Genomic DNA, 26,812 nt, shown 5'->3' with positions numbered 1-26,812 from the left:
AACACGATGATGTCATAACTCCAACTGACATGCTCAGAACGCCACCAAACATCACATGATGGTTAACACTGTGGCCCTGAACAGCTTTACGTCAAATCTGATGTTACATGATGTGGTGTTACCATGGCAACGCATCCCTCGCCATAAAACACAATGTCGCTGTAACTCCAATTGACACGGTCCGATCGTCCCCCAATCTTCACTTGTATATCACCGGTCCATGCCTCAACAGCTCTACGTCAAATCTGAGATCTCACCATATGCCGTTTCCATGGAAAGCATTCCTCGCGAAAAAACACACAATGTTGTCGTAATGCCTATGAAAAGGGTCGTGTGCTAACAGTCCAGCCGTGAAGACATCAACGTGACAGTTTTGAGATTTCTTCAAATGCTGTTGCCGTGGCATTTTGTAGTTACAACAATACTTGTTTTGGATGGTTGTTGCCGGTCCAGCCAGATGAAGTCCCTTTCTTACCTAAAGACATGTTTATTTCTTTTGTTTGCTCTAAAATGCTTCTAAAACTTTATCTCACTTTCACAGTAGTCCATTTTGTACCATCCATCCATCCATCCATCCATCTTCTCCCGTTTATCCGTGGTCGGGTCGCGGGGGTATCAGTTCCAGCAGAGAGCCTCAAACTTCCTTTTCCCTGGCGACATCAACCAGCTCTGACTGGGGGATCCCAAGGCGCTCCCAGGCCAGCGAAGAGATATAATCCCTCCACCTGGTCCTAGGTCTACCCCTTGGTCTCTTCCCAGCTGGAATGCCAGGTGGCATCCTAACTAGGTGCCCGAACCACCGCTCCTTTCGACGCGAAGGAGGAGCGGCTCAACGCCGAGTCCCTCCCGGATGACCGAACTTCTCACCTTATCCCTAAGGGAGACACCAGCCACCCTGCGGAGAAAACCCATCTCGGACGCTTGTATCCGCGATCTCGTTCTTTCGGTCATGACCCATCCTTCATGCCCATACTGTAGGTGAGGGTAGGTCAATGGTCAATGTTGTACCCATTTACCTAAAACATAATAATACATTTCCTTTATATAGTGCTTTTGAAAATACTCAGACACATACAAATCTGAGCAGGAAACTATTTATTTAGCTGTACCTGGCAAACCTCAACTCAACTTCAGTTTAATTAAAATTCTCAAATTTGAAATTGCATCTCTTTATAACCTTAATGTCAAATGATAATGTAATCATATTTGATGCTTCGGGGATCAAGTTTTGGCTTTGTTGCATCAACCTCAAACATGAATGATCAATGTTTTCCACTATAAAGGTTTCAAACTAAGAAGTGTAATTCCAACGTGTGCATCTGAACTGAAGTATTTTCAGAATCTAAAGCTCTAAAGCTTTTTAGATGCTCTGCTTACAGGTGTTCAAACGCATCTTTAAAACTGAATATTCCAGCTGAACGGAATCATGGTCACTGACTAAATCAGTAGCTTTTACCACTGGAGCTACATGGCAGCATGGTTTGGTTTTTGAAAAAGATAAATAAATGTGTAAGTTGAGTATGTGGGCAACAAACAGAATGTAAGCTAAAATAAATCACAGTTGTCTCTTAGCTTCACATCTACAACAAGCAGTTGTTTGCATTGTTTATCCACCCTGACGTCCTCCCTTTGTAAACTTTAAACTTTATGACCCTGACTTCCGTAAAGTGCTTTTCCGCTGTGGCTGTTCCAGGACTGGTTAAGAGCAGAGGCGCCACCATTAAGCCCCGAAAACTGATTTTACTTTAGCCCAAACTCTGCCGCGTCAGCATCAAGAGACACCTACGTCAGAGGCTACCGTCAAGAAGCTAGCATCAGAGGCTACCGTCAAGAGGCTAGCGTCAGAGGCTACCGTCAAGAGGCTACCGTCAAGAGGCTAGCGTCAGAGCAACCCAGTCTCACGGCATTTCGTGTAATAGTCACTAAATAATTCAAAACTGATTTTACTTTAGCCCAAACTCTGCCGCGTCAGCATCAAGAGACACCTACGTCAGAGGCTACCGTCAAGAAGCTAGCATCAGAGGCTACCGTCAAGAGGCTAGCGTCAGAGCAACCCAGTCTCACGGCATTTTGTGTAATAGTCACTAAATAATTCAAAACTGATTTTACTTTAGCCCAAACTCTGCCGCGTCAGCATCAAGAGACACCTACGTCAGAGGCTACCGTCAAGAAGCTAGCATCAGAGGCTACCGTCAAGAAGCTACCGTCAGAGGCTACCGTCAAGAGGCTAGCGTCAGAGCAACCCAGTCTCACGGCATTTCGTGTAATAGTCACTAAATAATTCAATCTATTTTTTTCGTGTCACACAGAACGATTTTAAAAGCAATGTATTTCTATTGGTAGTATGTTTCGTGCCTGCACCACGTCTTTTTGTCCAGTCAGGTCTTGGAAGACGAGAAGCTGTGTGGTTCATAAAAACATGTTCTTACTCAATATCAAGCCACGATTATTGTTTTTATTTTAAATTGTATGTCGGACTTTTTTTGCCGTCCGCGAGGAAAATAAATGGAGCTCAGAGCCTCAGAATACTGAAATCTGTATTTTTTAAATCTTTATTTCCTTCTAATTAGTTATTATTTGGTGCAGGCACGAAAAATACTACCAATAGAAATACATTGCTTTTAAAATCGTTCTGTGTCAGAATACTGACATCTGTTTTTTTTCGAAATCTTTTTTTCCTTCTAATCTGTTATTATTTACATTGCTTTTAAAATCGTTCTGTGTGACATGAAAACAATGGGGAAATCGTGTTGGTGAACACGAATCAATAGATACATTTCGTGAGACTGGGTTGTTCAGAATCTAGCGTCAGAGGCTAGCGTCAAGAGGCTAGCGTCAGAGGCTAGCGTCAAGAGGCTAGCGTCAAGAGGCTAGCGTCAAGAGGCTAGCGTCAAGAGGCTAGCGTCAGAAGTCACGGTCAAAGGCTCGGGCGTGATTAACATGAGCAACAACAGCAATTACAAACCCCAAGTTTTATTTAACAGCGACACAAACAAAGACGAATGCAGCAAAGGTGAAGCAGTGGCTCACAGAGGATGGATCTATGTTATCGTACTTGCAAGAGATTCAGCAATAGCTGAAGGCAAAAACAAGATTGCTGTTTTTTCAAGAATGCAATTTAATCTTGTTTTGTAAGAGTGAGAGTAACATGAGCACAGCTTGGACGCATTCCGTCATTGTCAGGAAAAAATTTCGGGCATTTGTAGGAAAGGCAGCTTACCCCTTGACGTCATGACGTGGCTCCTCTCGGGCTTTAGCTAACGGGTTCTTAAGAGGTTTGCAAGTTGACCCAACTCTGAACCAGCACTATCCTATACACGGAACACAAATGGTACTACCATTAGTGGACGTGGGGGATTAGAGGCACCCTAACTGGTCCTGTGTCATGATTACAAGGGTAATCAAAAATATAGTCATTTTTATATTATATCCGCAGGTATGAGTTTGAATATTTAATAAGAATGTCCAAAACAAACATATGACTACTCATATTCACAGTTTCTGGTATACAACTTCTTAGAGTTAGGGTTCCTAGGGTTAAATGTATGCAACTGAAAACTAGTTAGTGTTAGGGAGATAACCTACAGTAGTACCACCTCATAACCATAATGACCTGTTTGCGTCTATCGTTTTTCAAACCCAGTTGAGATATAACCACGCCCACTTCCACACCAACGTAGCTCTGCGCGACTTCATGGATGTATAAAGAGAATGAGAACTTTACAGCGGTCTTGGGAAAACATTTGAGAACTTTCCCTTTAAGTTTTTTTGGACCATCCTATTCATTATAACCCTGCTCTAACAGTGTATAAACTGGTTTACGATGAGGCTGGTTTCCAGATGTTTGAGAGACAGCAGTTGGTGGTTTGAACACGAATGGTAACTGTACATACTGACAGGTGCTTTGGAGATCTGAGATAACCCTTACCCTTACCTTTACCCTAACCCTAACCCAGCACTGCAAATAACAACCAGGCTGGCAGTATCACCTGCTGTTCAGGGTTTGTGGATGAAATTCACTGTGGTTCTTTCAAATGTGAAATACCTAGCTTTTGAATTACATACGAAATGACACAAAGACTTTTGTAACACAATAACAAGCTTGTCATGTTTTTAACACGAATGCTTTGCATTTCGCTCCATGCTTTATCAATGAGGGAATTCCAGACGTTCTTGTATAAAATAAGTCAAAATAGAGTGTTCACAGTCCTGACCTTTGTCTTCACACAGTGTAACATAATATAATAGTAATACATGAAGAGCTAAAATAATCCTTTTGATTCCTAGAACAAAATCTGATCAAACGGTGGATTGAGTCCTAAACATTTCCGAGTGTGTGTACTGAATATACTATCAGGTATTTCCTAACTTGCCACAAACTGGCGGCAGCAGCAAATACAGATCAGAGAAAACAATGATTCTCTCAGAATGTCACAGGCTGGTGTCAGCCGTCTTCATCTTCGGAGCACTGTCAGAGTTGGCGAGTGTGGCCGTGTCGGGCTGAGCGTCCCTGCAGAACAACACAGCGGGGTTTTTACACGCCCACATCGCCACTTCGCCTCCTTTAGCAGGACTCGAGCTGGACAATCGGCTGTTGTTATTCACCCCTATACGAGTCACGTAGCGGTCCCTTATCCTTTCCGCTTGGTTAATCCGAGCATCGCGGTTCTGCGTTTGGTTGGAAAGGTATGAACCGATATTTCTGGTCCGATAGCCCTCCTCTCTGCTCCGCCCCATTAGCATGGATATATTGGGGTTCCTCAGGGCGTAGATCAGGGGGTTGATGGCTCCGTTTGCCCAGGCTAGCCAGATAGCCACTGTGTCCATCGCAGGGTTGAATGTGTAGTCTCCCAATGCTGTAACCAACCCCATTAAACAGTATGGACCCCAACAAAAAATTATAAAAACAATCATAATGAGGACTGTGGTGGCTGTTCGCATCTCACTGTAAAATCGTAGCAAGTACGCATACGTGGTGACGGGCCTGACTCGGATCTCAGAGAGACGAACCGTCTTACAGATGTTATAATGACAAAAACACATGAGGGAGAAGGGCAGTAAGTAACACACGACGATAAGGCAGATGCTATATGTAGTCCCCACGCGTGAGGTCCCGGAGTGGAACACATACATACAGTGGTAGAAACCCCGCTTATGGATTTCCGGAGGGTTACGGACCAACAGATACCAAGGCAGGGAGAAAATGACCGCAGCTAGCCACACAGCTATCAACAACTGGGTGGCTTTCTGGCGGCCGATTTTAGCCTGGGGCTGTCTGACGATGGCGTAGTACCTGTCGAAGGAAATCAAAGTCATAGTCAGGGTCGAGGTGATGCCAAAGCAGGTGTTGAAAAATCCATTGGCCACGCAGAAACCGTCACCGAACATCCAGGTACCGTCCTTACTGAAGAGCATGACGAAAGAGAAGGGCAGGCACAGGACGGCGGTGAGGAAGTCGGAAAGCGACAGCGACATGATGAAGGCGTTGGTCACCGTCCGGAGCTGTCTGTGTTTGATGATGACGATGACCACCGCCGAGTTTCCGAGGCTGGAGAGGAGGAAGATGCAGAGCAGCACCAGGGCCTGTGTGGCCACGGCGACGCCCTGCAGGACCGAGTTACTCTCCACCGCGCTCAGCACCGACGGGGGCGACGCCGCGTTCAGCTCGCCCCCTCTCTGTCCGCCAAATGTGGACGTGTTTCCTGTGTTTCCCACTGTGGCCTCCGTGATGGCGGTCACTAGGCTGGTCACTATGGAAACAACCCTTAAGGACCAAAAGAAAGAAAGAGGCTTAAATCAGTGCACAATGTGCAGTCTGGAAACAGTATGGTCCTATATTTACTTACAGAACTTTATGAAATACCTCAGGAATATGAAAAAGTAAAAAATACAATACAATCATAGGAGATAATGGAGATATGTGAAAAGGACATCCCAATAAATTATCTAAAGCTTAAGAATAGGGGCCCAGACACTCAACAATAAGTATTTACTAAAATATTACTAGTGCATCTAGAATTGGTGAGAGTTCATGTATTATGCATAAATATTCAAAGCTAAAAACACCAACACTAACCAAATATCATAAATATGGTTCCATAGCATAAATGTTATCAGTCTAACCATTGGTTCAAGATAGAAAATATACAATAACCACAAGGGAAAATACTGGTTTAAAACCAATGTATTTCAGAGTATAGTTTTTGTACCAATAGCAAAGCAATACTACTTTAAACAATTGACCTTGCATATATGCATGTTTTTGTCAAATAACCTTGTTATAACCTTGTTATTTGACAAAAGCAGCTCTCAAATTGCGAATGTGGTATACAGTAACTTACTGTAATGTAATAAATAGGCAAACCTGTGAGAATATGCATATTACCAGACATTGGATGTGAGTTTTTCCAAATCTCATCAATAAAACCGTATCAAGGCATGATATCAGTTTGATACAGTGTGATACAGGGGAGCACAGCGCTGGAGTTACCTTTGAGCTATTCTGTGAATGCCCTAGTCACAGTTTGAGACATCATCTTTGGTCAACGCAGTGCAGTTCATGTTTTTCACATTTATGTAAAAGTTACGAAGTTAAGCTGCTTCTGCCAGAGAGAGAGGAGGGGGGGGGGTCCTCACAAACTTTCTGCTGTGTTTACACCGGTTTACACCCTCCACCTTAAATAAGGAGCCTCATTCAGCTGAGGGTGTGACAAGAAACAGAGTTCACTTTGTCCCAGAGTTGGAGGGTGTCGGGTCGGTTTGGAATTGGGCGTATAAAACCCCAGGCTGAGAGGCAGCATCACAGGAGGCCTCCCCCTTCTGCTTTTAGGCATATCTGACCGCTGCAGAGCTACTGGGGGGGGGGGGCAGCACTGGGCATATTCAGCTGTAACAGCTGTGTCTCTAACCAGAGGAAACAGTGGTCAGTGACAGCACAACTGTTCAAATAAGAACTTTAAAAACAGGCTGTGTCAGACTCCTATGTAGCAGACCAGACCACGCTGTTACACATCCGTTTGCTTTATGAGAAGGGAACACAGGGCTTTCAGCCTTTGCAGAGCATTGATGCACAGACACCTCGAACACACGACAGGAGAGGGACACCCCAAAGAGCATAGGGCCTCTTTGGTGTGATGTAATGTCCGTGTTCAAGGGACGATGGTACACATGGATCTTAACACTAAAGTACTAAAGAAAAAAGGTTAACCTATTATAGTAGGTATTTGTGTCAAGACTTACATTAAATTAATGACAGAAAGAAAGGGTGAGTGTTATGTATTCCGAAATAATAAAAAAATCATCACACTACCTTTATTTACCATAATGCCATGAATCTGGTATTACCTTATCTTTCATACCCTGATGGATTCAATTGCCAAACATTCGAGATATCTTTAGTTTAGAGTCCTGAGGGAGTTGTTTTCAGGAACTTCTTATGACACGACTGACATTGATTGTTGACTGATTTGTTTTCTTATCTCAGTCCACTCCACGATTCAGGTATAACAAAGTGTTTGTGTCACCTTAAAGCGACTGCAGCTCCAGGTGAGGGCGTATGGACGCTACAGGTGCAGGACGTTGTAGCTACTAGCTACAGTATTCCTTTTTTAAGGATTAGTGGACATTGTGGATAACTTGCTAACTACAACTTACTCCAACCAGGTGCTGCCTTCAGGGGCCACTCACATGCACAGCTGTGAAGGTGGTGACAGAGGGACTCACCTCGGCACCACAGGTGAGGCGGTGTTCAGCTGGTGGGTGAAGCTCGGACCCGGGGGGGCAGCGGTGTAGTTGCTGCCACCCCCCAGCAGGGCCGAGCTAGCAGACCAATCCATGGATGAAGCACTCGAACAACACAACAGAAGTCCCGCGTGCTCTCACACACATCCCGTCACACTACAGCCGCTGTGGTGCTTTCATGGATTCCAACGTAGCTGCTGATAACTCCTCCTCATCCATTTGTACGTTTTCAGTTAGCATTATCTCAGGAGAAAAAGAAAAGACAATTCAAATCTGTGTACATACACACAACTGAACCTTCATAGTACAGTGTATGGGATGTATTCATTTATAACGGCAGTAAAACAAAGATCCATCTAGAGAAAAACATCGGCTCCTTTGTTTACTATGGACAAATGTTTTTACACCACTGGTGCAAACAGGCAGAACTCTGAGTATTACAATGATGCTTCATTATTACACACACCACTGGCCATGCACCTTGTACGCCGTGAAGTCCCCAGACCCTGGATCCAAAGGGGCCTACATTATCAGATACATTATCATCTAGAACAGTGGTTTTCAACTGGTGGGTCGCGGACCCGTTTGGAGTGGGTCCAAATGGGTGAGTGAAGAGAAAAGAAATTGAGGGAAATAAATGTACCCCCGGTTTGATGATTGACAGGTCACAGAACAATGGGGGCTGTCTACCCTTACCCACAAAGTCATTCACACAGACTCCCTCCTCTTTGCTCTTCTCTCTGTGTGGAGCAGCAAGTTCAGCTTCAGCACAAAGTGAAAAACAAACAATGGCATAACATATTATTAATATGTCGGGTAGTAATAGATTTATTTTCTTCTCAGAGTGTACCAGAATATGTTAGTATTTCTATAAATCCCCTAGAGGGACAATCCCCCCCAGACCCCCCTTCTGGGGTTGGGTTTTCAGCATGTGTGCCTCTTTATGTGATACAGTTCAGCTTTGATTCCATCATCTCATTAAACCTTTTTTAAAAGCATACTTCTGTGAAGGGATAGAAGGGATATATGCACTGTCCTTCACTTTAATTAATATCGGATGCTGAAAAGCGTATATATATATATATATATATATATATATATTACAGCACGATTTTTTGTTGAATAGATTTGAGCGGTTCAAAATGTTGGGTCGCGATTCATTGACAAAGGAACAAGTGGGTCCCGAGGCCTGACCAGTTGAGAACCACTGATCTAGAATACCATTCTGATATGATTTAATTGTTGGGTTATCAACATTTAGGTCACATGTGCTTTTTGAAGTCTCTTGTGTTACTTTAATTTGTATTTTCTTTGGAAAAATAGGTCTATTTGTTTACATAACACGTGCCAGTTGTGATGGCATATTTGACCAAATGTTGTGATTTGTTTATTTCATTTGTATAACATATTATAAAAGACATCCAGTGTAAGATACTGCCATGTTGTAGCACATTACAATGCATTTGATGAAGGCTTTATCAGTATTTAGAACCATATAGTCTACATACAAGAGGCCGTGTTACAACAGCAAACGACCAACTCACTTCGCAAAAGCCATTAATAACTTACCCGGAAGTTATTTGATTACATTCTAATAAAAAATGGCGTATTTACATGTTTTAAGAATTCTTGCCCAACTTGCATAAACGATCGTTTTTCGGCAGTGGATTGTTGATTCCTTTCTTCTCCTGTTACCTCGGGTTTTGTTCATTTCCTTCCACAGTGCGGTCCATAAACGCACCACAATGCAGCCTCTCCATCAGACGCCTGTTTCCTTCAGCCGCGGGGCATTCATGGCACCATGTTCGCACTGTACACCTGGGATCTTCCTTTGTGAGGAGAGGAGAACAAAGCCAGTCGGGTTCCTTTTCCAAAAAAAAAAAACCCCACCCTGTTGCTTTCTTCTTCTACTCCAACATTTCTGCGTGAATAACAGCCCGAGACCAGAGCAGGCCAGCTGCACAAACCCCAGGTGTGGACGCGATTCTGCACGAGCTCCTCAGCAGCAGTCTCTCACTGAAACCACGCCCCCTATATGAACGTGCTCACAGCTTCATGTTGTGACGTATTAATGCAGTTGCCATGGTAACTGGTGATAGATTTTTGCATCTATGTCCCTGTAAACTGACATTATAAGGTGTTTTCCAAAGATACAGTTGAACAAGATGTATACTCAGCATCCACGCGCAGGAACAGGGTGCAGCAGTCAGGAGGTTCCTCTGCAGGAGCTGAAGGCCCACACACAGAGGATCTCCATCCTCATCTATCGTGTGTCTGTCTTTTCAACCTGCTGGACCACGATGATATCCAGACTCTAGAGCACTGATTTTCAACCAGTGTGGCGTGAAAAATCATAAATTGGATATTATCCCATTTCTACGGAGCCCCTAAAGGGACAAAAAACAGAGAGAAAGTTACCGGTGCGCCAAGAAGGAAGCAGACTGTTATGTTTACGTGGGGAAATGACAGTGCATACATTATTTGAGATATATTTTGTACTCAGACTTCATTTTATAGGTCCCATGTCATGGCCATTTCTACTGATCATAATTCCATTGTTGAGGTCTACTACTACTAGAATAGATTTAAACTGTGCAATGTTCCAAACTCACATTGGTTTCTCACAGCATCTCTGTAAAGTACCTTCATTGCGGACAGCGGACCCCTTGACCGTCAGGCTTCTACGGGAAGGGCGTCCCATAGACCTTCATAATGCCTATTTTAAGGTTCATTTGGCCATTAAAATGCGTTTTGATGTCATTGTATAGGAGTAATGAGTTTTTATTTCGGATTATTTGTGCAGTACATGTACATGATGTTTAGTTTGCTAGTTATGACGAAGATTACTTCATGAATGTGTACACATTCATGGTTGCTAAGGTGGTTGCTATGGACGCTGCAACAGCTCCCAGACCACGTGATCAACAACAATGGCTGTCCTTCGTGTTATTCTCGGTGGAAAAATGCCTATTTTATGATTCATTTGGCCATTAAAATGCGTTTTGATATCATTGTATGCGAGTAATGAGTTTTTATTTCTGATTAGTTGTGCAGTACATGTACATGATGTTTAGTTTGCTAGTTATGACGAAGATTACCTTACGTCTGTGAGGAAAATGTATGGGGCTCAGAGCCTCGTATTTTTAAAATCTTTTTTTCCTTCTAATTTGTTATTCTTTTCAAAATAACACACTGTTATTTACTCACCAATAACATACAATTATCCTTGCTTTTATTTATTGGTTTAATTCCATAATCTCGGTCTTTTTTGGCGTTCGTCAGGAACTGAATTTCAAAATAAAAATAACCGGAAACAGACGTGGGCATTTCGAGCGATTACCCAAGATTCTCAGCTACGCTGATTGGATGTTTTAGCCGCAATGCATGCTGGGATTTGGTGTTTATATTATATGAAATCCGGAAAACATTTGAAAAGACTAAAATAATACTTAATTCCGAGTGCTCTTGCTTTTCTCTTTGAAAGTCATCACATAACGGCATTGTAATACACGGTTCGGCTGCATTACATATTACAGATATGCCGTAGTTCTTTATTTATAGAACTTCCTTTTCTATCTAAAGTGCTGGAAAAACTAGTTGCTGCTCAGCTCCAGGACCACCTAAACTCCAACAACTTATTTGAGAAGTTCCAGTCTGGTTTCCGCTCAGGCCACAGCACAGAAACTACCCTGGTCAGGGTCACCAACGACCTGCTGATGACGGCTGATGCTGGCTCTCCCTCTCTCCTCATCCTCCTCGATCTCACTGCAGCTTTCGACACCGTCGATCACGGCATCCTCCTCCATCGTCTGCACTCCACCATCGGACTCTCTGACTCTCCCCTTGACTGGTTCAGATCTTACCTCACCGGGAGAACAGAGTACGTCTCCTTGGGCGAGGCAGAGTCGGGTACCCACAACATCACCTGTGGTGTCCCTCAAGGATCAGTTCTCGGCCCCACCCTCTTCACACTCTACATGCTCCCCCTTGGCTCTATCATCAGCCGACATGGAGTATCATTCCATTGTTACGCTGATGACACCCAACTGTACCTCAGGATCAACCCTACCTGCTCTGCAGCCCTGCCTTCACCCACACTCACTGCCTGCCTGGAGGAGATACAGGCGTGGATGAAGCAAAACTTCCTGAAACTCAACAGCTCCAAGACCGAAGCCATTTTAGTTGGCACCCCACACCAGGTTCGGTCATCCACCATCACCACCATCACCTTCTCCGGCCAGGACATTACCCTCTCCTCAATAGTCACCAACCTGGGTGTGAAAATGGACGCCCATCTGACCTTTGAGGCCCACATTAAACAGCTGTGCAAGAACTCCTTTTACCACCTCAGGAACATCGCCAAACTCCGCCCCACACTCACTCTGTCTGATGCCGAAAAGCTGGTCCACGCCTTTGTCTCCTCCAGGCTGGATTACTGCAATGCACTCCTCATCGGGATCCCTAACAAAAGCATCCAGAAGCTCCAGTACATCCAGAACAGCGCTGCTAGGATCCTGATGAGGGTGCGCAAATATGATCACATCACCCCCATCCTTAAAGCACTACACTGGCTACCCGTGGAACTGAGGATCGAATTCAAGGTCTCCGTCCTCACCCACCAGTGTGTCCATGGAACTGCCCCTCCCTACCTCAAGGAACTCCTCACCCCCCCTTACCTCCTTGCGGACCACCCGTTCCAGCAACTCCAATTTCCTCAAACCCCCCAGGACTAAGCTCCGTACTATGGGAGACCGGGCCTTCTGCTCGGCTGCTCCCAGCCTGTGGAACGCTCTCCCCGACCAAATGAGAGCACCACAGACCATGGAGGCTTTTAAAAAAGGCCTCAAAACCCATCTCTTCAAAAGAGCCTTTGCCTAGACATTTTTATCACCCTTTTATTTTTATTTTTATTTATTTTTATTTTTATTTTATTTTTTATTTTTTTATTGCTTTTTAATTAATTCTACCGTGTTGTGTAATGTTTATTTATACTGTTCATGCTCACTACTTGTAGCACTTCGGGATTTGCATTCAAATATGAAGTGCTTTATAAATGGAACTCATTATTATTATTATTATAGCGCCCTGATGATGAGACCTATGGAAAAACTGAAGAAATGCCGCCGAAACTGAATACTTGACGTGGATCATAAATATATCAACAATTAAAAAACTTCTCAATTTCTCTTCACACAATACGTCTCCTTGCAGTATCAACACTAATTCGGCTGACTTTTACATTTGATGTAATTCATAGATAGGTTATATTTACACCATAACGGTGCACAGCTGATAAAAAAGGACTGTAGTTTTTAAAGATATTACTGATTTGAATTGGATTGCATTTTGAATGTAAGAATGTAAATACTGAGTCTGAAATAGTATAGCAATATGCTGTAAAATTATGTGAAAGCATGAATAAAACTACACATCTTCAGATGTTGTACATACAAGTGTCTGTGTGTACCTTGTGTGCCTAGTGGTTAAAGCACGTTATTGAATTATTGTTTTTATGTGTTATATTTGATTAAAAAAATATTAAGAGTACATATACTTTCATAGGGGGAAAGTAGAAGGTCTGTGATAGAAATATAGAATATAAAAAATCAAGAAGATACTATAAGTGATCTCTTCAATAAAACAGTTTAGTGCAGGATGTACAAAGATATTAATAGGAGGAGGTGCAAAACAGAAAAACGAATTAACCTTTATTTAAACATTAAATAACAGATTACGGTCTTCTTTTAAATAAGAAAAAAACGTTGGGGGTATCTATCTACAGATAAATACAAAGTACTTAACGTCTAATATATTGCTTTCCTGCAATGTTAACTATGTTGAAGCACTTATTTTAACTGATATTATACATATGGATTATACTCTTATGTATGTAGATAGAATAAGAAATGTGCAGAATATGACAGTTTAATGGTGGAGGTACACACATATTGATAGATGTCTTGTAATGCACTGTTGAGGGACCTGTGACCCACGTTTTTCATTCATTGCATAACTACACCGTAGTTGTGTATGATATGTCAATACACCTTTAAAATCTTGAAAGGGATGTGCAAAATAGCCATAATATATAGTCTTTAATTAACTATTAGTAGAGAATAACGAGTAATTAATATACTTTATTACTCGTTTCCATTAATGTCAAATGCAGATACATGTTTAGTCTTCTCAAGTACAAGTATCAAATATCTCTCCTGATTGTTGGCACTTGACAATCACCTTACCTGCATTTTACTCAGGTGTAACTAAAGTCTGATTTAAGGGTTGTTTATATTTCACATCATTAATCAGAATCTGCAAAGTAACTCAAATAAATGCAGTGGAGTAAAAATACCAGGTTAACCTCTGAAGAGTAGTGGAGTAGAATTACAAAGTATCAATGAGCTTTCATGTGGGTATATTAATGCTATATATTGATGCTGCGCATTATGGACAGCGATTTTTATCCATTTATTAATTATATGTTTTACATTTGATAACACCAATGTGTTTAATACTGGCAACTTCTAATTGTGGGAAAACGAAAAAGTTCAGTAGAGACGTCCCATAGAACATTTTGCGAAACACAATAGTGTAGTGTGTAGTTCTGGGGGGGCGTTCGATTCCAGTTTTGGATAGTCTGGCGTGGTTTCGTTCCATTTCACACAGCTGTTTGACGCTGTAACCTTGGCGCACTGCCACTCCAACATCCAATCCCAGACCTAGAAGAGTAATCACGGGGACTGTAGTCCTCAACGATAGCTGGGGATTCTGGGTAGTGTAGTGTCTTCGGCCGTCCTAAACTCAAACATTTTGACAATCGCAATGATGCTCGAACTGTCCCTTATAGGCCTACGTCTGTTTCCGGTTATTTTTATTTTGAAATTCAGTTCCTGACGAACACCAAAAAAGACCGAGATTATGGAATTAAACCAATAAATAAAAGCAAGGATAATTGTATGTTATTGGTGAGTAAATAACAGTGTGTTATTTTGAAAAGAATAACAAATTAGAAGGAAAAAAAAGATTTTAAAAATACGAGGCTCTGAGCCCCATACATTTTCCTCACAGACGTAAGGTAATCTTCGTCATAACTAGCAAACTAAACATCATGTACATGTACTGCACAACTAATCAGAAATAAAAACTCATTACTCGCATACAATGACATCAAAACGCATTTTAATGGCCAAATTAACTTTAAAATAGGCATTTTTCCACCGAGAATAACACGAAGGACAGCCATTGTTGTTGATCACGTGGTCTGGGAGCTGTTGCAGCGTCCATAGCAACCACCTTAGCAACCATGAATGTGTACACATTCATGAAGTAATCTTCGTCATAACTAGCAAACTAAACATCATGTACATGTACTGCACAAATAATCCGAAATAAAAACTCATTACTCGCATAAAATGAGATCAAAACGCATTTGAATGGCCAAATGAACCTTAAAATAGGCATTATGAAGGTCTATGGACGCCCTGCCCGTAGAAGCCTGACGGGCAAGGGGTCCGCTGTGTCCGCAATGAAGGTCTATGGACGCCCTGCCCGTAGAAGCCTGACGGGCAAGGGGTCCGCTGTGTCCGCAATGAAGGTCTATGGGACGCCCTGCCCGTAGAAAATGACGGGAAAGGGGTACCCTGTACGTAATATAGCGACGGGGAGGGGCCCTGACCGTCCGTCAATATGTGACGGGATGGAGATGGAGAACGTGTTGTGTGTGTGTGGTGAGGTGAGTGAGTGAGTGTGTGTGTGGGTGTGTGTGTGTGTGTGTGTGTGTGTGTGTGTGGTGTGGTGTGTGAGTGTGTGTGTGTGTGTGTGGTGGTGGTGGTGTGTGTGTGTGTGTGTGTGTGTGTGTGTGTGTGTGTGGTGTGTGTGTGTGTGTGCCAATTTGGACTCAGTGACGTCAATAGGCCCCTGAAGAAAACAATGGAAAAAGAAAAATCCCACCTTTAAAATTCACAGTTTTTTTTTTTAATGAATAAAATAAAACGTGTTTATTGGGGGAGGGCAGGAATGTCAAATGGGAGGGCCTGGCCGGGTCTGCTTCTGTGTTAGAGTTTTACTCCCTACAGGGTGTACTTTGAGGGTGTGTGACTCTGCAGTCCGTTTACATGCAGAAAAAGCTACATAATACACAAGGGGACGGGTAATAACTAGAAAAGCATATGATGGGACTTTTAATACAGGAATTGTACTTGTAATATAGTATTCCTACACTGTAGTATTGCTACTTTTACTTAATAATCTGAATACTTCTTCCACCTCTGACTGGTCCAAAATGAATATGGCGCAGTAATAGACTTGTCCCAGAGGGGGGCAGCAAAGCATCATACCCAGGCAAAACACCAAAGAAGAAGAAGATGTTTCCGTCCTCTTTCGGTTTGGGTGTCAGCTAAATGAAAATACGACAGCACTGAGACGGAAAACCAGTTTTTGACTCATTTTCGGCGAGACAATGTGTAAGTTAAATTTGGGTTTATTTCCCCCTTTCATCTGATGACAGTTAGCTTGTTAGGGTAGCTTGACCGTACAGTCATAGTGTGGTTTTACTACCTTTAGCTAAGCTAGCTGTGAGCTATGCTAGCTAAAAACACTGCACAGACACCAGATGTATGATAGAGAGCTCTTCATTCAAATGAACCGATACATAGTGCTGGCAGTTAAACACCTACAATTATGCTTGGAAACTAGGTTGAAACAGCTAACGTAACCCAGTGGTAAGTTCCATGTATGCTACTTTGTACTTTTCCTCCACTACATGTATTTAATACCTTTAGTTACTTTACAGATGTGGATGAATGATGTGAAATATAACCAAGTGTTAAATCAGACTTTAGTTCCACCTGGAGTGAATCCACCAGCTACCCTGCAGTCTACAAAGTACTTCAGACTAGCTGCACCTTCACCAGCTTTAAGAACACTTTCATGATCAATCATTATAAAACATATCATATATATTATTCTGAAATGGACCAATCTGCACAATGAATACTTTTACTTTAGCTACTTGAAGTATATGTTGATGTCAATACTTTTGTTCTTTTACTCGAGTAACATTTACAATGCAGGACTTTTACTGTAACAAAGTATTCCTACACTCTTCTACTTTTACTCAAATACAAGATCTGAGTGCTTCTTCCACCTCTGAATGGCACGTAGCCATTATCAGAGGGATTGTGCTGTGAAACGGTTGTATTAAAGGCCGTTTGTGTTTCCTTGCAGCTGTGGCCATGAGTTCCACGTGCCCGGGCCTGTACTGTGGCAGGATGCTGATCAATGGGTCGGTGGAGGGGGAGTGTGGTGTGAGTACTGACCATCAGAGTGTCTGCTGCTGGGTAACGGGGGGTAACATTGGTTGTCATTCATGAATGCAACGCACCAGAGCCGGTGCTGTTGTAATGTTGGGGAAGCTTTCCGGTTTTTGTCCCGTCTGCTCAGATGAGGTGCTTCACTGTAGACCAGGGGTGGGGAACCTTTTTCCTCTCAAGGGCCATTTCAATGTTTTCAACATCCTCCGAGGGCCGTACAAATGATTGCCCTCTGCTTAAAAAAACTAAAATCACAGCCCATTCATTTGGCCTTTCTTTCATGCTGTGCAAAGAAAACGCAACCTCTTAATCCAGATAGCTTGCCATGACTCGCGCATGCATGCACGTGCACGGTTGTGGCATGACCACCAACACAGAAAGATATGGACACAAGATGTGTGCAAATGTATTTAGTATCCTATCCATGTGAACAGGATTTAAGTGGGGGGGGACCTAACCTCCTCTAGGGGGGCCGGGGGGCATGCTCCCCCGGGAAGATTTGTTTTTAAATGTTGAAGTTAAAAGCATCAATCTGGTGCACTTTGAGAGCAACATTAGGAGATCTATGGATACATCTCTCAACACCCAGATGAAAACAGAACTGTAAACAGATTTACTTTTCTCTTTATGGGATATTTTACAAATCACATCCTTTCAAACTGTATTCTTGTTTATTAATAACAACTTTTTTTACTGTCATATAGTATTTTATACCCGTTTACTTTATTCTCTTATGTTGTAGAAAAAGCTTCTTATATTCGTTAGCATAGCTAGCTAACCAGATGCTAATAACAGTCAAGTTATTGACTGTATGATCAGTGTGACAGATGAACAGATCGCCACTGGGCTTTCGGCTAAAACACAGCCACGCAGAAACTGCGGCATGTGTACGGCTCCTTGGGTACTGCAATTTTTGGAAGTGCCGGAGCAGAGCTGCGTTCTGGTGCTCCCCGTTAGAACTACACCCCTGTCAGAGATACCACGTGATGACATGTTAGGCTTGTGTTGTGTTCAAGGACCCTGACCTTGCCCAGGAGAAACAGGAACTCACTTGTTTAATTATTTTGCGGTCTAGATTTCTTTAATTTTTTTCTTTTTTGCGTGTGTTTATAAATTACTTCGAGGGCCACAACAAATGGTCTCGCGGGCCTGCTGTAGACCGAGGGACATATATCTAAAAACATTTTAAGATCAATGTTAATGCTGTGTTACTGCACATACTTGCACCTCACCATTTCTAAGACCTAGCTAAATATATATAATTCATTTGTTAATTCAATAAGCCAATACACATAGCATACATATGAGATACAGCGGCACTCTGCAGGAATGTAATTCTTTTGCTAAGCACATGCACCTATTATTTCCAATCGACAAAAGTAAAAATACCTCTTTGGATGAAATGTTTAAATTTGAGCACAAAAAATAATAATAAATAATCTAGAATTATTATTATTACTTTTCATTATAGGCTTCATGTCACATGAGATGCAACAAAGGCCCCACAGCTGTAATGTAACTGTGGACACTGTGGTTATATGGCAGGCTAACAATCATTTTGAGCAGGGGTGCCCAAACTACGGCCCGGGGGTCAACTGCGGCCTTTCGTCTATTTTTAATTGGCCCACAGCAATTTTAAAAGTATAATAGAATGTGGCCCAAACATGAAACCTGTGCTTTTCTTATATTGTACTTCTTGAATATATATGTAAACATATATTATACAGTAGTATTCATGTGTTAATAAGCGTAGTTTCAAGAATAAAGTCAGTCAATCTTAGTTGATAAAAATGCCCATAACTTATTTATATAGTAAGCTTGAAATAGACCCCTCATTATAATCAATCTGAGGCCTCTGTTTTAAGGGATGAGCTGCTAACAGGTTTTGTAACAGAATAAATGAAACCCTCAGGAGAGCTATGATGGAGGCTGTTTGTTTCTTAAAGTCAATTCAAGTATCAAGCATCATTTAGCTCATTTCTAACTTAATTTATGAGGCAGTATACCTCCTCTCTGGGGAGGGGCCCAGCCTTTGGTATGTGTTTCTATATGTGGCCCTCAGTGGAAACAGTTTGCACACCCTGACCTACAGGCACACAACACAGTGAAATGCATACATGTTGTTGGGGGCTTGCAGGGCTTCTGTTGTTTCTGAGCACGCCCTCTCTGCGCGTCCTGCAGGTGTGTCCCCGTGGAGAGCGGACTAACCTCCAGAATGTGTGTGAGCGCTGCACCGAGGCCCCCGAGCTCTACGACTGCTCTACCTGGGCTTCATGGGCCCATGTTGCCTCGAGTGCTGCACTGGTTCTTCATCGAGTGGTACTCTGGGAAGAAGAGGTGAACACACACACACACACACACACAGCACCACACACCACACACCACACACACACACACACACACACACACACACACACCACACACACACACACACACACCACACACACACACCACACACACACACACACACACACACACACACACACACACCCACACTACACACACACACCACACACCACACACACACACACACACACACACACACACACACACACCCACACACACACCCACCACACACACACAACCTTTGATTGTTAGGACCATGATGCAAAGCTATAATCAAATAGAATGGAATTATAGAAGATTTTCGCTTTTTTCAAACCTATTATTGGGCCGCCAATGTCTTTATTATTGTGTTGTTGTTATTATTATATATTTGGCCAGTTTAACCGTGTATTAGAGAGGAAGATTTGAAGAAGGGGACATAGAGGACCCCAGGCCTGATTGGACGGCCAGCTGTACCAAGTTGAGCTCTGCAGCGACTCGCTACAAAAGGTTCTTCCTCTGACGATCGATGCATTGATGGGTACAGTACCCTTCTACTCTTGGGGGACAAAGGCCAACGTGAATTAGCGTTAGTTGAATATGTGAGTGCACATTTACAGTGTGACCTGTACCTGACTGAAGGCCTCACAAGACACTAAATAAGACTACCAGTTTGTGGTAACTAACTAAACAAGTAGGACTTCTGGCTAACTCCATTTAGCTTCAGACTTCACATCATTTGTGCATCAAAGTGATTCAAAGCCAAGTTGTGGAGAAGTACCGTTCCTTCAGAAGAGATGCGTCTGTATTATTAGAACAACATTGAGTTTAAAAACTAAATCTTTGCTATGGTTTGTCCTTGTTTGACACATTAGAGGAGTTGAGTGTAAAGCCAGATCAGCAGCACACACAGCACTTACGGTATCAGCCATTGAAGTCACCTTCAGGCAAGCAGGCAGGTTTTCATAAAGGCTAATTCAGTACTTGATATAAAACTACAGGAAACGCATTTTCACCATTTCATTTTGAATGCAATCAGGAAGTGAAACAGACCACCGTGATAACTGTGTGTGGTCCAGTTCCAGCGCGCTGCTGCAGCACATCACAGCCATGTTGGAGTGCAGCGTGGCGGCCGTGGTCACTCTGCTGGTGACGGAGCCGGTGGGGCAGGTTCGCATCCACTCCTGCAGGGGTCCAGATGCTTGTCCGACTGGTACACCATGCTGTACAACCCCAGCCCCGACTACGTCAACACCCTGCACTGCACCCAGGAGGCCCGTGTACCCGCTGTGAGTGATCGCTGGACTGGGTTATCCCACAGACACAATTGTACACCCACACATAATCAGTGTATACATCTTTATGTATTCATACTCTCTTAAAAAAGGTCTTGCAAAAAGGAATAGGAACCGTTGAGTGAATAAAATAAATAACACATCACAATGTGTGAAGGTTGTGCCTGGGCTCATGGGACTGACGTAGACAAATTCGGATGTTATTTTGATGTTTCTTTCGTTACTTATAACTATTTTGAAAGTAGATAAATATATATCATTCAAATATATTATTGACATTTGAAATTAGTAAAAAGTAACACTCGCGCTTCTATGGCTAGTGTACCAACAAATCATGCGTGATTGGCAGCAGGACATTCTTAAGTGGTTGACCAATCACAACAGAGGCCAGCCAGCTAACCAATCGGAGCGTACTGGGCTCTGGTGTCTCTGCAGTCAGATTCAAGAGTTTAAACTGTGATATGTCACTCCATTTGTGTTTTGTGTTAAGTTCTTCAGATATCTCTTTTAAAACTGCACATCTCTCCCACTTGAAATGCTGATAAACTATACATTTCTAAGCCTTGTTTGACTGACTTTTCTGTTTATTTATATTTCATGGGACCATAGCTTCTTATTTTCCTTTTTTTCAAAGCAAATTCCTTTTTTGTAGCAATAAAATCTGATATTTATTTACTTTGATTTGACTTATGTCCTAAGGGTAATTGTATATAGACTCTGTTGTTGCTTTATGTCGTGTACCCGATAGTTTATTGTGTGTTTCTGGTACTCAGCTACACCATAGTGTTGATCTACTACGCCTTCTGCTTGGTGCTGATGATGCTGCTGCGCCCTCTGCTGGTGAAGGAAGGATAGCGTGTGGACTGGGGCAAGTCGGATCGCTTCAGAGCATCTACGCTGCGCTCTACTTCTTCCCCCTCCTCACCGTGCTGCAGGCGGTGGGCGGAGGGCTGCTCTGTGAGTACTGAGGGGGACATACAAATACTCAGTGTGTTTGAGCTGTGTGTGACAGTTTGTGTGTTTCAGACTACGCCTTCCCCTACCTCATACTGGTGCTGTCCCTGGTCACGCTGGCTGTGTACATGTCCGCCTCTGAGATTCAGGTAACGACACTCACTGCTCTGTGGGTTTCTGATATGTATTTTCTTGTTGTACACCGAAACGTGAAAAATCTCTTAACCTGTTTTAGCCCGAGAGCCCCCTGTGGAGGGGGGCTGCGGGGGTTTTTTCTTTTACGAAACTGTGTCTCAGGCTTTCTAACATTTAAAAACCTATTATGTGTCATAACAGATAACGGGAAGAAAACTTAGCTAACTGACGATCCAACCATTTTTACCAAAACAAAAGTCTCATAAGAAGCGTCTAAATGACCCCTGAGTGAAAGAATGCTAACGCACTTTAGCACAGAACTCAAGGTATAAGATACTTATCGTAACTGCTCATACAAATATCCGATTTAAAGCTGAGATTCCACAGATTATGTAGGTCAGGGTGCCCACACTTTTTTGCTGGTGAGCTACTTTTGAAATGACCAGCTCACCGAGGTCTACCAACCCAAAATAAAATCCCAAATTGCATAGGGTTGCTGAATAACACGTTTTATTTATAATGGGATAACTACTAATAGGGCTGCAACAAAACGACTCATTTGATAATCGATGAATCTATCGATTAATGAAAACGACTAATCGACTATTCCTGTATGCCTTGCACAATTTCTCAAACGCTCTTATTTAGCCATCAACTCGTAGATTTAGCTTGAGGTTGTTTTAGGCATGTGGAAACTAACAATGAAGACAATAAAGATGAATACTTGATTCAAAAATACATATATTATTAAATTAACTTATAAATTGTAAACAACATTACATTGCTTTTATTTAAATTAAATAAATAAATTTCACATCAAAAGAAACGACAATGTTTTAACAAATGGTATTAAATAATGTGATGACAGAACTGTGAACAGAATAGCTGAAACTTTAACAAATAAATAACTCAGTTTCCTCTAATCATAAGCCCATGTTTTGTATCATTGAGCTAACTCTGTGTGTTGCTGCTAGCATACAGAACACCTGACGTGGAAACGTTACTCGTGGACGGGGCTACAGAGCTGCTAGAAATACAGTCCAACCCGGTGCATTCCTCCGTCTGGATTGGAGCACTTTTGATAAATGTTAGACAACTGCTCGTGTTACCGCCCTGACATGCTAAACTCTTATTGCACTTTTGGTAACTTTGTCCACATCGAGACGGGTAAAGTGTAACCACACCTCGGAGCGCTTCTCTCCGCCGTGTGTTGCTGCATGTAGCAGCTGCATGTGTGTAAACTGCCCCGCCCACAGACGGGGGAGAGAGATCTTGTCTCGATTGGAAAGATAAAAAATCGAGAGAGAGATCGAGATCCTCCGCAACTCGTATTAATCCCGGTACTGGACAATGGTTATTTGTTCCTACTCGGAACCGAGTTTTGCTTCCCAACCCGGCCACTGTGCTACACTTCCCGCCCCGCCCCCGTCTAACTGTACAGAAAGCGGCGAGATGCATTTCCTTAGGAATCGACAAGCAGAACCGAAACTAACATTTCTAAACGAACAATGGCGGACACGTACAATTTGCGAATGAGTTCTGCCTTTTGTAAACTGAATTTATCAATAATTTGTCAATAAATCAGGGCGAAAACCGTCACTTGTCCGCCGGACAAGTCAATTGAAAGATCTGCTTGTCCGATATTGTAAATAACACGGCCATTGACCAATCATATCTTCCCTCTAAATAGGTGGGTGTTATTATCGCGGACTTTGACCTTTAAGTTCCGCCCGCTGTGAAACTTTTCTTGTTTCCATAGCAACAACAACTTCATGTCAACAGCGTTAACTCGCCTTCAAATTAAAAGCATGCCAAATTACACTTAAGACATACAACTGCAATGAAAGTAACAAACACAATGCAATATCCTTTTCAATTCCAAAGAACACACATAGGGTTATTTACAGGTGTTGTTTTGTGTGGTAGAGGGTCGCTTTCATTGATGCGTTTTGCACCCGGAGCGTTGTTTTGATATTCCGCTGAAGTATACGCTGTGACGTAATAACTCGAGGGAAGGGGTGGGGGTCAGAGGGCCTAGGTATAAAAGTCACGGCTCGCCACTGGACAATCAAGTAAACTCCTGAATGAAGTGGCGGGGAGGCAAAGGGAGGAGGGATCAAAACCTGTTTTGTCTATTTTAACGGAGCTGGAATTTTTTTTTTATGAATGACTCGCGGTCGACCGGTTACAGAGTTATCGCAGCTTCCGGTTTTGGCTACGCGTCACTCTCACTCCTTTTTTGGTAAAGTGTGTGTGTGTATGTGGAACCTCCCCTCGATTCCATTGGCTCTGACGGTCAGAAAGAGATGTCAATCAGCAAAATCGACCAAGGGGGGCCAGAGATAGGTCAAATCCACCCAAATGACCCCAGAAGTGTTTTTTGTTGCTAAATCTCTCTAAAAAGGTCAAATTTAACTTGTTTTGCATCAATCTTGATACAGGGTACTTATTATATGTTGTAGTTTGGATTCCTAAAGCTTTTAGTCTACCATCATTCAAGGGTGGTTTTCACTATAAGTAATGTTTTTTTGGACGGACACAATCATTTAAATTGTTTTACTATGTTCAATCTGAATTTACTTTAAAATAAAAACATCTATATTGATTCTGACACTTCTACATCCAACTCACAGGTGTACCCTTGCTTTGAGAAAAAGATTATTAATGTAACCGGTTAGAAGTGAAGATATGGTCATTTGTTCTGGGAATGTCATATTCGAGCCTGAGACCTGAAAAACAGGGGAAGTGCAAAACCACAGACCTAATTTAAGGCCTTTAAACGGAGCACAACAAGTGAGCTGGAAGTGATCAAATGCAGACTCATTTCCCTTTTTTACAACTCATTCCTGCACCACTGTATTGCTAGAAGTCATTACCTCAGTGGGCAAAAAAAGCTACATTGTTGTCTTTTATAACAGTGATATTTCGGGAATATAACCAAAAACTCATTAAAAAAGTGTTGTCTTCGAGACAAGGGAATGGGAAGTTTAAGACCAACTCACTTCCATGTTTGAGGACTCATTCCTGCACATCTGTTTATAAACAGTACAAAAGCACTCAGGATGAATGCAAACCTAATGTGTGTGTGTTTGTGTGCAGTCCTTTAAGAACCTGATTGCCAAGAAGAAGCGTCTGGTGGTGCTGTTCAGCCATTGGCTGCTCCACGCGTACGGCATCATCTCTATCTCCCGATTGGACAAGCTGGAGCAGGACCTGCCGCTGTTGGCCCTGGTGCCCTGCCCCGCCCTCTTCTACATCGCCACGGCCAGGTTCACGGAGCCCAGCCGCATCCTGTCAGAGGGTGGGAACGGGCACTGACCACACGGATAAAATGTGTCTTTGATACGATCCAAGCCTGCAGTACGGTGGAGGCAGTTTTCGTAGAATCGTGTTCTATTTTCACATCTTACCTGCCCGTCTTATATTTATTTAGCATTTTCCTTAAGTGTCTTGAGAAATGCATTTGTTAACTTCTTTGTAAATACAGTGTATGTTGTAAATGCAAATTGAAGGTGGTCGTGATGAAGAGCTAACTGTATATAACAAAGTGTTATAAACATCTTATTTCATGACTCTTCGAAACATCAGTATTGTGGCTGGTAATGTTATATGGCCGTGCTCGATTTGTATGAAACTTATTTTAAAAGTTTTCTGTTTGTATATAATTGGTATGTTTTTTCTTCTGGGATACTTGTGTTTTTATTTCAGAGAATATGCTATTTTATGCTCGTAAATGTACGTATTTGGTCTGAATTTGTGTCTTTACTTTCAGACAGTATCCAAATATTATTTCATTAATTTACGTCTTAAATCGCAAAGAATATCCACCTTTTTCCCCGAATTGTTTTCTCTTTAATCTCGGAAAATATAAAATATATTTTCTTAGATTTTCATCTTGTTTCTCAAAGAAAATACAATCATTTGTATCTTTATCTTTCCTTGTATATTTGATTACCAATGTCATATTCAATTTTTTTTACATTTTATTTTGTATTTTTCCTGTTTTGTTCAAAACCAGCCAAGAGAGCCTGTACGTAATGATGGATCGTATCTCTCCTCTCACTCTCACTCACACACACACACACACACACACACACACACACACACACACACACACACACACACACACACACACACACACACACACACACACACACACACACGGTGAGGGGAAACAAATGTATTTAAAACACACTGAGACACAAGGAAGCACCTCTCTATAGCCTTCAATTATGTGTCATTGAAGCGGCTGTATATGATTGTTATTGTAAATATATTTATGTAAGCTTGTTAATATCCGTGTTTTCAGTATGATTTGCACATGCACAAATAAATGTTTCACAACAGAGAAAGGCTTTCAGTTCTGTTATTGACTGTTTAGTGATACCCTATTAAACCTCAACATATATGAATCACCTTCATTATGGTTTTAAACATGCACCTGCAGTCACAGAACAATCAACAGAGCACACATTATTCCATGGTCAGAACACAGCCTAAGACATGTTTAAAAATAATGGATACATAGTCAAAATGAATAGTAAAGTAATGTGTTATAGCAGAAAGTTTAATACAGCGTATTTATGATATATTCATTTTTAATGTCACCTGATATATAAGAAGTGTGTTGAGTTATCACTAATATATGTGTGTTTTTATATATTCATATGTGTTAAACTTGAATGGACGAGTACATTTTTTCCTCTTAAATATTGAGAGGTTTTTTATATTAATATTCCTATAATGATGTCCCATTTTTAGTAGAATTAGATTAGCGCAAATGGTCTTTTCTTCCACTTTTGTGTTATAATCAAAAGGTGGTTTTTTGGCTATTTGTGAGTAGGTAAGGTACAGTACAACCTGTGATTTCTGCCTTGAGTAAACTAATTTCAATAATATATTAATAATAATAATATTCAATATTCATTAATATTGTTTTCAATAAGTATATAAATTGTCCAAAGAGGTTGTATTCTACAGTCTGCCTGAATATAATCATTGCGTAGGTGTGTAGTTTGATTCTGTGTAGTTTATTTATGGCATCCTGTTGGA

General features: G+C 41.9%; 2 protein-coding genes across 3 annotated transcripts; one reads left to right on the top strand and one right to left on the bottom strand.

Moving 5' to 3' along the window:
- Positions 1 to 2,905: 2,905 nt before the first annotated feature.
- On the bottom strand, positions 2,906 to 9,729 carry gpr135 (G protein-coupled receptor 135). 2 transcript variants are annotated; one of them, XM_034112018.1, is made up of 3 exons: positions 9,436 to 9,729; positions 7,723 to 7,983; positions 2,906 to 5,764 (listed from the first exon to the last, which is right to left on the bottom strand). In XM_034112018.1, exons 2-3 carry the CDS (start codon positions 7,833 to 7,835, stop codon positions 4,432 to 4,434), a joined length of 1,446 nt encoding a protein of 481 aa, XP_033967909.1. In that variant the 5' UTR covers positions 7,836 to 7,983; positions 9,436 to 9,729; the 3' UTR covers positions 2,906 to 4,431. The 2 variants fall into 2 exon arrangements, with proteins under 2 accessions (XP_033967909.1, XP_033967910.1); XM_034112019.1 differs by lacking the exon at positions 9,436 to 9,729 and adding an exon at positions 9,355 to 9,371.
- A 6,341-nt stretch (positions 9,730 to 16,070) lies between these two features.
- jkamp (jnk1/mapk8 associated membrane protein) lies at positions 16,071 to 25,810 on the top strand. The gene is given in 12 exon segments (XM_034110769.2): positions 16,071 to 16,202; positions 16,966 to 17,045; positions 19,233 to 19,305; positions 19,308 to 19,330; positions 19,333 to 19,388; positions 20,456 to 20,567; positions 20,570 to 20,653; positions 20,655 to 20,665; positions 21,445 to 21,517; positions 21,520 to 21,628; positions 21,698 to 21,774; positions 24,860 to 25,810. Coding segments are annotated over 12 exon segments (921 nt in total). The 5' UTR covers positions 16,071 to 16,198; the 3' UTR covers positions 25,079 to 25,810.
- The last annotated feature ends 1,002 nt before the right edge of the window (positions 25,811 to 26,812 follow it).

The sequence above is a fragment of the Pseudochaenichthys georgianus genome, chromosome 22, assembly GCF_902827115.2.
Source record: "Pseudochaenichthys georgianus chromosome 22, fPseGeo1.2, whole genome shotgun sequence".
Taxonomy (NCBI): domain Eukaryota; kingdom Metazoa; phylum Chordata; class Actinopteri; order Perciformes; family Channichthyidae; genus Pseudochaenichthys; species Pseudochaenichthys georgianus.
This window is presented reverse-complemented; position numbering and strand designations above follow the sequence as displayed.

Bases quoted from the DNA above. Each gene is read 5' to 3' on its own strand.
- gpr135 (XM_034112018.1), bottom strand. From the start codon at position 7,835: ATGGATTGGTCTGCTAGCTCGGCCCTGCTGGGGGGTGGCAGCAACTAC. The intron at 5,765-7,722 runs GTGAGTCCCTCT...TTGGTCCTTAAG, and splicing joins GCCTCACCTGTGGTGCCGAG to GGTTGTTTCCATAGTGACCA.